Source organism: Patella vulgata, chromosome 9 (assembly GCF_932274485.2).
Source record: "Patella vulgata chromosome 9, xgPatVulg1.2, whole genome shotgun sequence".
NCBI lineage: Eukaryota > Metazoa > Mollusca > Gastropoda > Patellidae > Patella > Patella vulgata.
Genome location: NC_065887.2, coordinates 8,794,800 through 8,812,238, shown reverse-complemented (window position 1 = coordinate 8,812,238; position 17,439 = coordinate 8,794,800). Strand labels below are relative to the sequence as shown.

At 38.5% G+C, this 17,439-nt stretch overlaps 1 protein-coding gene across 3 annotated transcripts in view; it reads left to right on the top strand.

Annotated features, from left to right (window-relative positions):
* LOC126831685 (dipeptidyl peptidase 4) overlaps nt 1-17,439 on the top strand; it is a 385,894-nt gene that overhangs the window by 78,410 nt on the left and 290,045 nt on the right. Inside the window, exon 1 of one of the 3 annotated variants that reach the window (XM_050562334.2) lies at nt 9,377-9,657. The exons of the other annotated variants lie outside the window; for them this stretch is intronic. Within the exon in view, the coding sequence (XP_050418291.1) occupies nt 9,580-9,657 (78 nt within the window). The 5' untranslated portion in view covers nt 9,377-9,579. Of the gene's footprint in view, nt 1-9,376; nt 9,658-17,439 lie in introns of those variants that run through there. 3 annotated transcript variants of the gene reach the window in all.

Below are 17,439 nucleotides of genomic sequence, written 5' to 3'. Positions count from 1 at the left end.
CGAGTCAATATGGCATGTGTCAGTTTCTAACTGTTTTGGAACCAGGGGCCTGTTTCACGAAATTTTAACTAAAGATAAAATCCAAATTTTAGTAGATACTTCAATTTTGATTGGCTAAGCTCTAAAATCAATCTAATATTATCCAATCAAATTCCTAAACTTTGGATTTTATCTTAATTAAAATTTCGTGAAACAGGGCCCAGGGTTGTCCAGTATCGTCTAGCTACCGTGGCCTACAGTATCTAGCTACCCTGCCCTGCATTGTCTAGTTACCTTGCAGTCTAGCATTGTCTAGTTACCTTGCCCTACAGTATCTGCATTGTCTAGTTACCATGTCCTGCATTGTTTAGTTACCATTCAGTCCTGGATTGCCCAGTTACCATACCCTACGTTGTCTAGTTACCATGCCCTATATTGTCTAGTTACCTTGCCCTCATTGTCTAGTTACCATGTCCTGTATTGTCTAGTGACCATGCCCTGCATTGTCCATTTACCATGTCCAGCATTGTCTAGTTATTTTTTCAAATTGTTGTGGAAGAAATCGCCAACAAGAGGTATTGCTGGACATAATAGATTGCTCGAAGTCCGCATTCTTTCTTATAGCGATGGTTAGACATAGAATATTGGTTCAAGGAATCGAAATGATTAATTGAGTCGGGAACATAGTGTAACCGATGAAGACAGCCTTCTCTAACAGCTGCATTATGAAGTTTAGAATTCCCATCTCTAACCATGCATGTTTATTTAGAAAATTATGTAAGGAAATTTCGTCAGACCTACCTTTACCTTATTTCCGAATACAATGTGTGTGAATAGCTTTATTTAACATACACGCCGACCTTACGTGATATCGCAGACAATGTCATGGATGGTCAATAATTATATAAACGCTGATACAGCAAAACATAAAGTCATTTAGTCATCTCGGGTAGTTTCCTCGGTTCAAAGGTCGTTTCGTTGGTTGAATCTGTTTATGACTTTTCGGCAAGTGTGGAATTGCTGTTATCTATAAAAGTGAAAGTTTGTTTGTTTATTTGTTATGTCTATAAGAAACCAAACCTTTTTTTATTCCTTATAGAAACAAAACTCTTTTTCTTTATTCCTTATATGAAACCATCAAACGTTTTTTTTTTATTATTTTGTTCCTTATAAGAAAGTAAGCGTTTACTATTTGTTCTTTTGGTGAAATTGACAGTTAATGATTATTTGTGTTATTGCGGACGTTTCACTTCTTTTTTCTTCTTCTTCTTCTTCTTCTTCTTCTATTTAACGTTTACTTCCACAGATGGCGATATCGAAGACAGGCCTAATTTTATTATGCTTAGCGCACACGCTGTGTGTGTGTGGGGGGGGGGGGTCCTTCTGGATGAAACCGGAGTATCCGGAGTAATCCAATGCCACGAATTCGCCCAATTTACGACACAGGCTCACACCAGGGATCAAATCCAAGACTCCAAGCCAGAGGTGGCTAGTCAGCTAGAGCCCGAAGCGCGACACTCGAGACCACCTAGCCATCCCAACGCCAGATGTTTTCCTCGAGCAACATAGGTTTATATAAGTATTGAACCGATCTCTTATCATATTCCCAACTTGCAACAACAAGTTTTGAGTCCAGATGTTATCAATTGGGTTGTTATCTATGTACATATGTTATTGTTTAATATCATATCTATAATATACAGACAATATGTATATAATTAACGTATAGAAGAATGCACGTGTTTCTGTGTGTATATATATATATATATCTCCCTGTCATGTGTAGTTAATGTAAGTAGAAACCGTTATAAATAGATTTAGATCACATCCGAATATTCTTTAACAAATCTTCTATTATTATTCTAGTTAATTATAAACCCATAATTATAAACTCTTTGATCTTTGGGGTGTATTCTATGCCCGAAATAACTTGCGGTCTGAAAGTCAAGGGTGGCTTTGGATATATGCAGTGGAATTTGGGGTTATTCTTCTGAAAGTTTTTCTTTAAACCTGTAACGGGTTATTCTTCTAGGGTAGGTTCTTTTTCCATAAGAAAACATAATAAAAGGGTTTTCTTACGGGAATTCTTGAATATTCTTATTTTGAGTACATGTAAACTTAGACGGTTTATAAGCCAGATAAAGTCCTTGACTTCGGTTATGCTGGGGGAAAAAAGACTTCAGAAACAAACCCTTGACAGAAAAACCTCGGCCTGTCGAGTTATTTTCTTCAGCCTTTCTTTCCCAGCATGGCCTGTCTCGTGATTTATCCTACACAGAGTACCCTCACGTAGTCCCTTGTTTTCATTACACTCGCCTTATATCGGAATGAATTCATTACTCTGTAAACAAAACATTTGCCAAGAAATAAAAATATTTGCCAATATTAATTTTTGTTAATTAGCGCGGGTCGTTAGTGCACGAGGTAACATTTTGGATATTACAATCAGAGTCGATATTTTAGATGTTCAGATACCGAGGTTAAAATTTATATAAATAACAAAATGAATTCTATTTGATTACAATACGTGATAATTAGTTATCCATATGAGTTAATTAGCAGAATAATGTTTTTAATAGACCCTTTATCACCTAGTAACACATTCCACGGGTGATATTTAGCGATATCTACAGTTTTCAACTCGCGTTTTAAAAGTCATCAGGGTTCTCATTTTTTATTTATTTGCTTTTAGTTTTAGCGTAACAGATCGTGTTATACACGTATATTATACATGCAATGTATGATTTATATCCGTCGCTTTGAGGAGGTTTGAGTTGTCTAAAGCGTGGTCATAAAGTCTGTCATTGAGTCAAGTGGTGTGATTTCGATCCCAGACTCTTACAACGTGACAAGGATGGTTTTCACCCGGTGACCCAGACAACAGATGGATAGACTGTCCTACTAGTACCCAGACAACTGTTGTGTAGACTGTCCTACCAGTAACCAGACCACAGCAGGGTAAACTGTCCTGTCGTTACCCAGACAACAGCTGGGTAGACTACCCTACCTGTACCCAGACAAAAGCTGGGTAGACTGTTATACCGTTCCCAAAACCACAGCTGGGTAAACTGTCCTACCGGTTCCTAGACTGCAGCTGCGTAAGTAGACTGTCTTACACGTATCTAGACCACAGCTGGGTAGACTGTCCTATCGGTACCCGGATCATACTGGGTAGACAGTAATACTGGTACCCAAATCATAGCTGGGTACACATCAGCCCTACCGGTACCCAAATCACAGCTGGGTAGAGTGTCCTATTATATCTGGGTAGAGAGTCCTATCACAGCTGGGTAGACCGAATAGAGAAAAAGTGTGTTACCGAAACACATACGAATTCAAAACGCAGCTAGAGTTCTGAACGAACCTGCTAATCGCTGTGCCATTTATCGATCGTGTTATTTACCATTAATATTAAAATTTAGTTTATAGCGTATTGATCAAAGTGTTTATCTTAGATATATATATTTATGCAACTATTCAAGCATAACTTATTGATCAATAATACAGCTATTGTAATGTATATATCACGCACGTGAGCTTTAAAGAAACCAAATCGATCCTGTATTGTTTGATATATATCAACTTTTTAAAAGAAGTCACAAAATGAAATGTGGAGCTGGAAATTCTCATGTATTTATATACAATTACATGATATGGAATTTGACGCCCTACTTTTTTGCTACATGACGGTGGACAGTGTACTGTAAGGGAAATTTCGCCTGGTCAGCGGCGCTACGGTCTACTCTTTTTTCAAACTGTTAAGGGTTCTTTAACGTGCTCGCCGATGGGTACACGGGATCTCGGTTTTTCTTCCCATCTGAATGGATATAGGCTGGCTCTTGTATACACATAACAGAGAGAAAAATTCCAAAATAGTTTTTCACCCGGGGATCAAAGCAATATGGGATTCATTATTTCGAGATGGAAGAAAGGTGGGGGAGGATGCCCGAGAAGGCCGACGATACAGGGAAAGAGATCTTATTCCCTTTCGTATAGATTCGTAATGATTTTAGCATAGCTCAGCATCGTTTGAATACGGTATTTTGAAATTTCACGAACACTGTAAATAAAACGAAATGGGGTTTAACATCGTACTATTCTACCCCAACTGGGCTGTCCAGCCAGGATTCACCTTGTCATTAGTGGAGGACGGAGTTTATGACAAGGAATGGTATCTAGTCGGTCGGATGAGACGAAAAAGCAAGGTTCACCAGTTTACTCATCGGTGTGCACGTAAAAGAACCTCTGAAAGATAGAATTAATGGAGGAACACACAGCTGTTCGGGCGAATATCCTCTCATGGCGAATATCCGGTTGCAGCAGAAAAGGACGTTAAACCAGTTCAAATTTATTTCATGTTCTGTAAAAGCTATATGATATTATGGGGAGGGGGGCGAATGGTTAGGGTGTGCCCGTTGTATCATAAGCTCTGTCATTGAGTTAAGCGGCACGGTTTCGATTCCTTGGTTGTTCGTGACAAGTAGTTGGGTCGCCCGTCCAACTTCGTGGGTTTTTTTCCGGGTCCTCGTGGTTTCCTCCCACTGCTAAAGACCCCTATGCGCAACCCCCCCTCTCTCTCTCTCTCTCTCTCTCTCTCTCTCTCTCTCTCTCTCTATCCCTCTCTCTCAGTCTATCATTTATATATATTATAATATTTATCAGGTATTGTGCTTTGTGAATAATGTAGTTGGTGGTTTTTTTCTATGTCATCTTGTTATGAAACAAATTATATCAATAATTGTTTTCTCGGGTTTTTATCAGATAAGAATTATTCTCTTTGGTTTATCTTTATGGCTGGTTCGTCAACGCTATCATTTGTAAAGACTATTGTGTCAACTTGCATGATATGCATTAGAGTGTGAAGAATAAAATAAATAAGTTATAATAAATTAATAGGGTCGAAGTCTAGGTCAATGTTTGTAAGAGTTATAAATAAATAATTAAAATACGTATTTAATTATCCAGATAATTTTGTGTTATTTCATTAGCAATGTCGTGCGCGTGCACTTTAGGTCATAAGTTCGTCGGTCACTGAATCATGTGACTTGATTTCGATCCTAAGCTTGTACGTGACAAGGAGCAGGTCAAACACGTGAACTTTATCCGGGTCTTCCAGGTTCCTTCCACTGTTAAAGGACAATATTGGTGTCAGTCATTATCACATAGAACTGGTTAAACATGTTCCAAATCTAAATTCAACACAGTGATCATTGCTACGATAGATGAGTTATGAAGATTTCAAGAAACGGAAGTCACGAACGCAAAAGGAAAACATGAGTTATCCTTGTATATATCTGACTGAAGAGACGATTGATAACAGATACACGGTCGAATTTATGCTCAATAGTAATTCCTTCGATGACCAAAAGTTTTTACTAGAGGCTGTGAGGGATATTGAATGTCACTCGAAATAGTAAACGAATTGTTGAAATGACTTCCCGATATGTTAGTCCCGAAATGACATAGGTTATGTAGATATGACGTTAAGCCTCTCTCCCTCCCTCTATCCCTCCCTCTCTCCCTCGCTCATTTTCTCTCCCGCAATAAAATTCTACCCCATATATTAGCAATGAAATGACCTAGTTTGAGTGTAGAGCGGACATTAAGCCTCCCTCTCTCTCTCTCTCTCTCTCTCTCACTCTCTTACATACACAAACACGCACACACACACACACACCAGAATCCACCATTCACCACTATACACAATATATATAAGAGACTTTTAAATTATTTATTGATTTTAAGCTTTCAACTTGCGTGTAATATATCTCTAACGAGGATCTAATATGTGATGGGTGTAGTCAACATGTCATTAATATATAAAAAAAAACATGTCGGATCGTACTTCGTTGCAGGTTGATAGGCCTATATATAATGCTGATGATATAAGAAAATAACAATTGCCATAATATACATGTATGGTTATCATCAATATCTTGCCTAGGTTGCTTTGAGACTAACATGGTTACTTTTTTATCTGGTTAATGTGAGGGGAGGATAATTTTGCCTGGGCAGTAGCATTTTCCGTCTTTGAATTCTACATGTATAATGTTAATTTACGTGCACGGAGCGCTAGTAATGCATCTCGTCTGAATAGCTCGAAGCACTTTCTCGGGATATACTGACGTGGCTTCCCCTCATCAGGGGGGTTTGGATGGCTGAATGGTTAGCGTGCGCGCGATGTATCATAAAGCCTGTCATTGAGTCGACTGGCGTGGTTTCGAATCCCCGGTTGTACGTGACAAGGAGTAGGGTCGCCTGTCCAACCTCGTGGGTTTTCTCCAGGTCATCCGGTTTCCTCCCACTGCTAAAGACCCCTATGCGCCAGCGAATTATTGAAATAAAATTAAACCGAAATGACCTAGTTTGTGTCGAGTAGACGTTAAACCCCATTTCCCTCTCTCTCTCCCCTCATCAGTGTTGTAGAACCGAGGGTCTGGTGAGGAATTTCCAATTCAGCCCAGCAGTTGCCACTGTCACAAATCAGCCCAGCCACCCTAGGCGCCCCCTCAGTCAAGTCAGCCAGCGGACCACACCTTCGTCAAGTCAGACCCCAGCTTGAACATTCTCGCTGATTTTTACCGAACTACGAAAGGTAGTCTTAAGGTAGCTAAGTCTCTAACTCAATATCATCCAAGTGTAATAACTATTTCTCTTACCACGATCACATTTTATTGATCGAGACTATAAAGCCACTTGTAGCTTTATCCTCACACCTACTCGTGAAACATTGTCACACATTTAAAATACCTTTAAACTCTAGAGGGATCAAATCATTGAAGTCTAAGAATTAAAAAAAAAAATACCATAGCACTTAAAATGAAGATGGATTAAAGATACTTTATGGGAGATTACATAAAGAGTAGTCAGTTCTCACTATAATAGTTAAAAACTAGGTAATGTAAAGGGAATTTGCTGAAAATTTCAGTCAAATTGGTCCTCTCTAAAGCGAGAATTTAGCTATGGAATTTTCGGCAAAGCCTCGATCTTCATTACTAAAGGCGGTACGATAAAAACACAGTCTCGATTATTCATTTTATGATCAAATCATGAATGAAAGTTGAGCAGCAAATCGGATGACACCGAGAGTTGATTATGGTCTGTACAAGTTCATTAATATCTAATTAATAATTAGACCTAGCTCTAAATTAGATTTAGCTCTCCTGCTTAATGTATGTTTCAATAAGATTTAAATAATGAGTTGACAGTTCTCGCTATAACTAGATAATTAAAAGGGAATATTCTGAAAATTGCAGTCGAATTACTTCATTCTGAGCGACGTTAGGGCTGTTTGGAGAATAGCGGAGTCTCGATTGCCATTGCTACCGTTGTTACAATAGTAAACAAAGTCTCGATTATCCATTTTTTAAATTAAACTATTAACCACCAATCATGTTTAAATAAGTTGAAAATCTCGAACACCCGATGGCATCGAGAGTTGATTATGGCCTTGTCAAGTTAATAAATGTCTAATTAATAATTTACAAAACCCTTAATTCCTAAAGAAATACCAACAATAGGCAGATTTAGCTCTTGCATAATGTATCTTTAATATGACTGTTGATTTCATAGCGAGCTGGATTTGTTTATATTGGCGACATTGTAGTTTCGACCAGTGTTATGCTTTCTCACCAGATATTATCGATTCCTGTTAGTAACTGTTGAACCGTGTCCAATAATATATGTTTGTCTATGATTGTTTGAAATACTGGGGGTACATTATATATTATATGGGTAAGTGAATCAACGCGTGGTTCATTCCACTGATGATACTGGTGGTTATCACGATTAGTTAGAGAACTTGTGTTAACAGTGTGACAGTTAGTGTGATATATATATATATGTATAGATATAGCACAGCTTGTAATAACTAGGGGTACGGTAGATATATATTGTTTTCCGATAGAGTTTAGAACTGAACGATTTATCATTTGAAAAAATCTAGCATAGAAAGTTACAGTTATATATTTTATGTGTTCTTTAAGAATGGATCCTGTCTTATTCAGATAAATTTAGACATTAAAATATAAAACGTGGAATGTTTATAGCTAAAATTGGTTATTTGTTTATTGTGTTCATTTATAATTAAACGTTTTTGTTTAAATAACATTAAGTGTAGTGAACGTGGACTATTTACCCTGGATATTTTGTTAAATTTAGACACAGAATATTGGACTCGCTATTGTTGAGTGCGTACCAATTAAATAATTTTATTTTCAACACACGCTAGAATTGATTTTATTCAGCGTGTTCGTTGAGCAATAATTTAATAAGTTAAATATTTCAATAACATTGGACGCATAAAACGTGAAATATGTACAGGTGTGTCTTGTGTTCTTGGTGATTAGTGTAGTTAGTATCTAGCGTATATTGCTTGTCACAATTTCAACCCAATCTTATGCTGATCAGTGTATATAATTCGGAATAACCTTAACCACAGCGTTTAGGCATGTGACATGCGGCTAGTTAGTCTTTTATAACCATAGGTGCAGTTAACGTAGAATCCCTGTGGCTAGAACTAAACACGTTGCGTTCGTATCTTCTCCCGAGCACGTGGAGGTCTAAAATTGGATTTTGTCTCATTCTCTTACTGTCGTTGTGAATTGAAGATATAGTTTTTAGAAGATGGTGTAGACCTATTCCGTTTAGTGCTCAACGACACACACTGAGGGAATAACTAAACTCTGTGATATCATAGATATATAACACACGTTCGTATATCTTCTCTACCGTTAGAATTGAATATTTGGATCGTGTATTTGTTAATAAGGATTTAGATGTTCTTGAATCATATATACATCAGTTCTTATAGGGATTCCATGGTGCCTTTACTATCAGGAATCATAAAAATTGGATTGACTTGTGACGTGTTTGACTTCCTATAGCAAGTCAAGTCAAATTTTATGTTTTATTTAGAAGTTTTGGAATCAAGAAATCAGCTTCGTTTCTTTCTGGAATTGTTTTTGCATACTTAACGTAATTACATTGTGTTATTTTTTTTACTATCGTCATCGTGTTTAAAAATATCCTGGCTTATTGTGTCAGTCTCGTTTTATATACTGCTTAACTCCAGTATCTGGAATTCTGTATTCCATCCTTTGCTTGTCATTCTGTTATTTCATATCTCATGTTGATGATCGGTGTCTAATTCCCTGTCTCCTATATACTCATATACACAGTGTATATTTCTGTTTATGTTCAATTCATAATATTAAAGTACCGTTAATGCTCTTCTATATTTATTTTGCATATTTCGGAATTGATATTGCTTGTGGTTTTCTGTTTCATAATTCCATTTTTAATTTCTGACATTTAATAATTGGGTGGCTGGTGTACCTCATCAATCTTAGTGGAATTCTGTGATCTGGATAATTGGATATCTGTTAATTGCGTGGAGGAATTCTCATATTCGTCTAATTTGTGAGACGGAAATTTTGAATTCTGTGATTTTTGTGTAAAATATTTTAACTTGGATATTTCTGGAATTTTATGAATGTGCCTATAGAATATAAAGAATTCTAAGTTTTATAAATTAAGAATTCTATATAGAGATTGTATTTCATTACGGAAGTGCCTTGGTCGGATTAAAAATAATTCAAAATGAATTCAGGCGCGACATCTGTGAATATTAAAACTTCTGGTGGCGATGGAAAAAGGAAACATGCCGTAGATTTAGAGGTAGGTATATAACTTTCTTCAATTTTTTCTTTTCGGAATCATGGATCATCTTATTGATACCAAAACTCGCCACTGAAAAGCTTGCATAATTAACAATATGACAAAACATTTACTATGAGATATGGGAAGTAGAAAAAAAAGGCTTAAATGCACGAGATATTTTCTTATTGGTAAAACTATCAGATCAGATAAAACGATGCCATATTGTGTGATAAACACTCAGATTACGGTTGGCTCTAATTGATAAAGCCAACTTCAAGTTTGGTCAAAGGTCACTCACACCCACCCCCATCCCAATTATGATGGGTGATAGCGACGTTGACGAAAATTGAGCTGGCCTTAACAAATATATTTATTAAACGAAACGATACAGTGAGGTCTTCGTTAACGGGCCATTATCAAAATGGATGCAGACCACCATTAATCCCCCCACCCCACCCCACCCCATTGACTTAAATGTTAATTCTGGTCTCTTTACCGCGACTCCATCTCTTTTCCCAAATTTTCGTTCGGCTAAAAGTTCTCCACCTCACACTGAGCAACAACTGACCATGAACTTGCTCCAAAGTTTGTATGAGGTTGACTACTGAAATTTTGAGGTGCACAAACTGGAAGTAACATACCATAAACATACTTAGGTTAATGTGAGGTATAGTTATACCGCTTGCCATACATGGTATAACGGGCCAACTGAGAAATATATAACCAATAAGTTGTTCCTTTCCGTATAATGTTTCAGATAATAAATAGATCATATTTACAATAATCACAGTACTTACTATAATTAAATAGACATCTGCTTTTAGTTATAAGAACGAAACACACTTGAGAGACGACAAATTTGTACGTTTCTGGGATAAAAATCCACGTAGTATTTCACTAATTTGTCACTTCCGAATATAAATCGCGATGAGAGAGAGTGAGAGAGTGAAAGAGAGTGAGAGAGAGAGAGGGGGGTTTAACGGTCCACTTGGCACAAACTAGCTATGGTTCAATTTTATTTCAAGAATTCGCTAGCGCGTAGGGATCTTTAGCAGTGGGAGGAAATCGGAGGACTCGGAGAAAGCCCACCAGGCTGGACAGGCGACCCTACACCTTGTCACGTACTAATAAGGAATCGAAACCACGCCGCTTGGCTCAATGACAGACCTTCTTATCCAACGCACGCGTTAACCATCCGGCCACTCACACCACCCCATCCCAATTTTGACGGGTGATAATGATGTGAGAGAGAGAGGTTTAACGTCCACTCGACACAGACTAGGTCATTTCGGGACTAACATATGGTTTAATTTTATTTCAATAATTTGCTTGCGCGTAGGGGTCTTTAGCAGTGGAGAAAATCGGAGAAAACCCAGGAGGTTGGACAGGCGACCCTTTTCCTTGTCACGTACAACCGGGGATTCGAAACCACGACAGTTGACTCAATGACAGGCCTTATGATACAGCGCGCACGTGCTAACCATTCAGCCATCCAGCCCCCGATAATAATGTATAACTGTTATTACTAATAGTCTCTTAAAAAATATAGCCTCGCTAACCCGGGGATTCCGGTTCGATTCCTATGTTGGACGAGTAAGTTCCTCAGGATTTTCCAACGTGGGTCCCTCATTTGTCAGTTGTGCAGGACAGAATGCCTGGCAAGGGGACAACGTATAGTCATTCGGTTGGACGAAAAACCGAGGTCCCGGGTACACGTTACCTTGCACGTACAATTACGTCATTCGTCACGCGAATGGAATGAAATAGGGTTTAACGTCTTACTGTTTTTCACAAACCAGGCTAATGAAAACTGAAATACCCTATGCGGGTGCTATGGCGGAATTCTGCCCGGGTAGAGGCACTACGGCCTAGTCTTATTGCCATATCAAACATATGTTCTGGTACACACGGGGTCCAGTTGAATTGCATTTGTCATTGCACTCAGGGCCCCTGTCTTGCGCCAAGAAGAACCATCGAATCAGATGAACATCGTGTGAATGACCCTTTAGTCTAGTATTAATAGACTGTCAGAGTTTCAAATGGCTGAGTTTCAAATTGATATAAAATATGCCGTGTGACCGCTAGGTTACCCATAGATAATCATGTTGTTGTAGAAACCGAATAAAGGATCAATTGACATTGACTGTAATATATCGATAAGATTCGTGTCCATTTTACTAACCTCATCTCAATATAGTGGACGTGTCTTACTGCATGACATTACAGCTTAATCTTTTAACATTCCTTCACTTCACTCGTGTTATTTATAACTCTGGTTTGTCCCTGAAACATTAAAGATACATTCTGTGAAATAAAGATAAAGAGCTGACCATTCTTGCTATAATAGCTCAAAATAGATAACGTAAAATGAAAAAATTGAAAATTTTATTCAAATTACTTCATTCTGAGCCAAGTTATCACTGTTTATAGTTTTGGAAAGATATATATGTGCATATGGTAAAAAGGGCACTGGTATATTCGAGACTTAGCCTCCCTTTGCCACTTTAATTTTTAAATAGCGTTCTAATCTAGTAAAAATCTCGAATATCCGATGCCATCAAGAGTTGATTAAGGTTTGGATCAGTTAATTAATTTCTAATTAATAATTTAGATAACATTTGGGGCCTAAAGAAAGACCTACAATAGGCAGATGTAGCTCTTGTATAATGTATGTTTAAGCCTTGAAGCTTATGAATTAAATTGTGTTTCGTGGCAGCTATATTTCTCGTGGCATCAGGGCTCACACTGGCTTTCAATTTTTTTTCCCGCCAAAATGGATAATAATGTTTATATAAAAAAAATTGTTCATATTTTTTTTTCGCCAACTGGAATATTGTATCTGCCAAAATGTATGATAAAAAGACAACATGTGACAATTTTATTTCCCAAGTAGGCCTATTATAAAATAATTACCGGTACATACAATATACAACAAATATATGTCTTCACATAACACATTAGCACAGATTTGAGATGATTTTAGTTTTGGTGACTTTTGCCATTTCGCACACCGTATTGCACAATATATTTTCAGTATTTACACGTCAAATCTCATCCCATTTCTATAAATTTATGTATTAGGCGTATAATAGATCTATTGTTATTTTTAGGTACCGTAACGGTATCAAAATCTGAATCCCTGATAAAAATTTCAATTTCATTTATAAGAGATCCTTTACAATCAAGCTAGTCGTTCACTTTAGAGCATTATGGCGGATGTGATGAAACAAATGGTGGACCCTGTTTTCACTCGCGAATCCTCGCCACGGTGGCATAGTATGTTGACCCGTTCTATCCCTTTGACTAACTGTTAATGTCAACTGGACCTGACTGGAAACAATTTCTAAATTACAATATCCTTGAGAAGAAATCTGCCATAAGTGTACCCCGCTGTACCTTCGTGGTTTTTTTTTTCTCCAGGTCCAACGATTTCCGGTTTCCTCTTACTACTAAAGAGCACTATGCTCAAGCCAAAAATTGAAATATTATAATTGTCCGAAAATCTCTCTCTCTCTCTCTCTCTCTCTCGCTCTCTCTCTCTCCCGGTATTTGCGTGGGGACTTTATTACAAGGTTGAATGATGGTCTGAATGATATTAATGTACCAAGGTTCATTGTTATTCATTGGACTGGTAAAACTTCCTCTAGAGTATTCCTTATCTTATAGCTATATACACGGCTGTATACCATATACTCATAGTTAAAGAGACCCGAGTTGTTTGGAGATATTCGTCGATCCATGAACTGTTTTCTTTTGTGTTGAATGAACGAATGAATGAATGAATGAATGGGGTTTAACGTCCTACATTTCTGCACGAATTGGGTAAACGTCATACAGTGTAGTATGAGGGGCATTGTGCCTGGGTAGCAATTGAATTCCAACTGTCAGGGGTTCAGTCCTGCACCGCTGGGAAACCACGCTTGAAAATCCCGGGGAACTTTCTCGACTAACGTCGCGAGCTAACCCCATACGTCCTGGGATAAGCCAGCCCATTATTCATTTCTATTAGACTCGACTGGAGTCTCACATAATGCAAATGATGTCAGTTGAAATAGCGCCTAGACAAAGGTGATATTTCACAGAAATATGTGTTTGTAGAAGGGGGAGGTGGCTGTAGTACGGGTGATAATGTATGGTAATTTAAAAACCTATATTTTTAACTTTTATTCTAGCGTGTATTTGGGGTTTCACACTGCTAGTGACATCGGTTAAAAGGGCACCGGCGAAACCCGCCAAAACTGTGTCACATTTTCGTTTCTAGTTTCTGATTAGTACGCCCCGTGTTTACACTTCCGTTATTCAACTCTGATATTAATTTTTGTTACAATGCTGCTTGTTCAGATAATTCTAACAACAATTGTAAGAAGTCTACAATGGAAATGCTATGGAATGAGTTTTAACGTTACACTTTCTGTTCCTACCAGGTTAATGAAGGCGGATTTTCCAATACAGATGCTCAACTCATTTTGACCTGGAGCGCTGATCTCAGAAGGGAGACGTCATATATTATGAACGACATTTGCTTGAATTCGTCTGATATAAGCGGCGCTACAAAGCTTGAATTCGTCTGATATAAGCGGCGTTACAAAGGTTGGAATCGTGACAAGAATTCTCTCTCATTGATTAATAGTAGAGAGTCGGTTTATAAACCGGTTACACCGCTAAAAGATTGTTACATAATCTTCTCCATAATGGATGAAAATCACGTGGGGGGGTATTAATCTAAGGAGTAACCTGGCCATTTCCAGCTGATTCGATATGTCACGGCGGAAAGTGCATCTTAAAGTCATAGTCGTAGTTCTGACTGGAAAATTAAAAGAAAGAAATGGGGTTAAACGTCCACTCGACACAAACTAGGTCATTTCGGGACTGACTAACATATGGTACAATTTTAATTCAAAATTTTCTTCCGCGTAGGGGGTCTTTGGCAATTTGATTAAAATACAGATCTACATTTGATTTCATTTTTTTATACTGTAGATGGCCTTCACAACATGAAGATCTGATAAGTTGTAGTGGGAGGTCGTGTCAGGTCATACGAGCGGGTTATGAACTATTGATGTCAGACATGTGTTTAACAAAGAGGGTATTTTAAAATACAACTTTTGCTCTATCTTCGCTGTGAATATCTACCCACAGATCCGTGCACCTCACGCCAAAAACTCGCCGCAACAGACAATGTCATTGGCTAATCCCAAACATCAACCAGAACGTGGGTAATGTAACAACTCTTCCAGATCCTATTGTAGTAATGGCAAGTAAAACGAAATTGTGAACAATAAAAATCGAAACGAAATTGGATCTGTGTCGTAATCAGATTGGGGCCTTTAGCAATAGGACCCTACTCCTCGTCACATTCCAGTGTGGGATGATGGAAACAGCGTCACTTAACTCAATTCCAGACTTTATGATATAAAGCTCACAAGATTGACCATTCTTCCTCCAACCACCTCCTGGAAAATATAATGTATCATAATTTGGTCGATACCAAATAGGTATTCTAATTACAAAAACTTTGATTTATGAAACAGGTGTATATTATGTTAATCTAAGCTCCCAGAAAATATATGTACAATACGTCAATCTACGATCCCAGAGAATACATGTACAATACGGCAATCTGAGCTCCTGTAATTATGAGAATGTAAGTTCATAGAAAATACATGTACGCTATGTAAACCTATCTACAGAATACATGTACATTATGTCAATCTAAGCTCCTAGCAAATACATCTACAATACGTCAATCTACGCTCCTGTAATTATGTGAATGTATGTTCATAGAAAATACATGTACGCTATGTAAACCTAAGCTCCTACAAAATGCATTATATCAATCAAAGTCCCCTAGCAAATATATACTATTCAAAAAAGTAGGGGATATTTGATTTTTAAGTGTTATTAAAGTCACCTAATGAAACTGACGAAGAAACAAATGATAAAATGAAATGAAGTTCACATTCATCGATTTATTCCAAATGATCGTTAGACTAAGTAAGGCACAGACTGACCATTATAAGGGTAAAATGATACCCGGGGTCAAACAGCAAAGTTACCACAGCATCACAACCAAGTCAGTAACGGGTAAATCCTCCTCTGTTTGCCAAACAAGCATTGATCCGACGTGGCATACTCCTAATGAGACGTCTAAGGTCATTTTGGTCCAGATTGTCCCATTCCTGTTGCAACGCAGCAGCAAGTTCTTGGACATTGGCAGGACGTTGTTGACGTTGACGTAACCGCTGTCCAAGCATGTCCCAGACATGCTCGATGGGGGAGAGGTCGGGACTCAGTGCTGGCCAAGGTAATGTGGTGATGTTCTGTTGTTGGAGGTAACCTGTAACGATCCTGGCCCTGTGACATCTTGCGTTGTCATCCTGGAAGATGAAACGGCGGCCATGACGTCGTGCGAACGGCACAACATGGACTGCCAAGATGTTGTCCCGGTAGTACTGGCCTGTAACACGCCCTGCAACAACATGTAAAGCCGTTCTTCCAGCAACAGTGATGCCTCCCCACACCATAACAGAATCACCCCCAAATCGATCATGTCTGATGACGTTAACGTCTTGGAAGCGCTCGTTTCGACGACGCCACACCCTTCTACGTCTGTCCAAAAAATCAACAGTGAACCTTGACTCATCTGAAAACATCACATTGCTCCAGCGTCGATTATCCGAGTGTTGACGATCCCTACACCAACGACGTCTTGCCTGAATGTGATGATCTCTCAAACAAGGGATCACGCGAGGACGTCGGGCGCGAAGGTGACCCCTATGCAGTCGATTCCGAATCGTCTGGCCACTCACTCTCACACCAGTGTCTGTTTGAAGACGAGCGCTGATCTGATTTGCTGTGATGACACGATTTCTCAAGGCCAAGGTACGGATAAATCGATCCTGGGCTTGAGTTGTCACCCTTGGTCGACCTGAGCGTGGTCTGTCCTGTACAGATTGTGTATCACGGTATCTGGACCATAGCCTGCTTATGACAGACTGAGAAACATTCATCGTCCGCGCCACAACCGCCTGTGTTGTGCCGATCTGTAGCATGCCAAGGGCACGTAACCTTTCATTTTGGGTAAGCCGACGCATATTAAAATTTGTTTTCTGGTCACTAAAACAATTAAACTGATGTTTCCACCCTGGAATTCAATGCCACAATGACTGTAACATTCAAAGTCAGAGTCGTGCAAATCTTGGGTTGGACCCCCATGATGATCCCAAGCATCACCTGCATTCCATGCGGTAGCTATTGGTGCGTTTGGGCGTCACATGTAACTGGAAATGTTTCTTCTGTTAGGTTCTATAGTGACTTTTTTCGTAGTCATTTGCATATTTTAGTATTATGCCCCCAAAATCAAATATCCCCTACTTTTTTTGAATAAGTACAATACGTCAATCGAGCCTACTGGCCTGTGTAAAGCTACGCTGCTAGAGAATACAAGTACACATGCCAATCTCAGTTTTCTGAAACCGTCTTCACTTAAAGTACATGTGACCCAGGTCACAAGGATGTGTTAATTTTAAGTCACTGTTGGTGAATAACTTGTCAAGTTCTTGTTTCCTAGGGAAACTAGATATTGATTTAGAAAAAGTCTGTTCTTGGCAATCTTCTTCTAAACTGTTCCTTGAATGAGAAATCTAATAAGGAAATTTTGTGACACAAAACGCTCCATGGGGAACTGATGTGTTATGGAAGTAAAGTTTATCGACAGATCTGAATAACTGTTTTAGTACACCAAGTAGCAACCTTCTCTCTAAGGGCAAGGTCCCACTGGGCATTTTTTGGCCTCGGCGA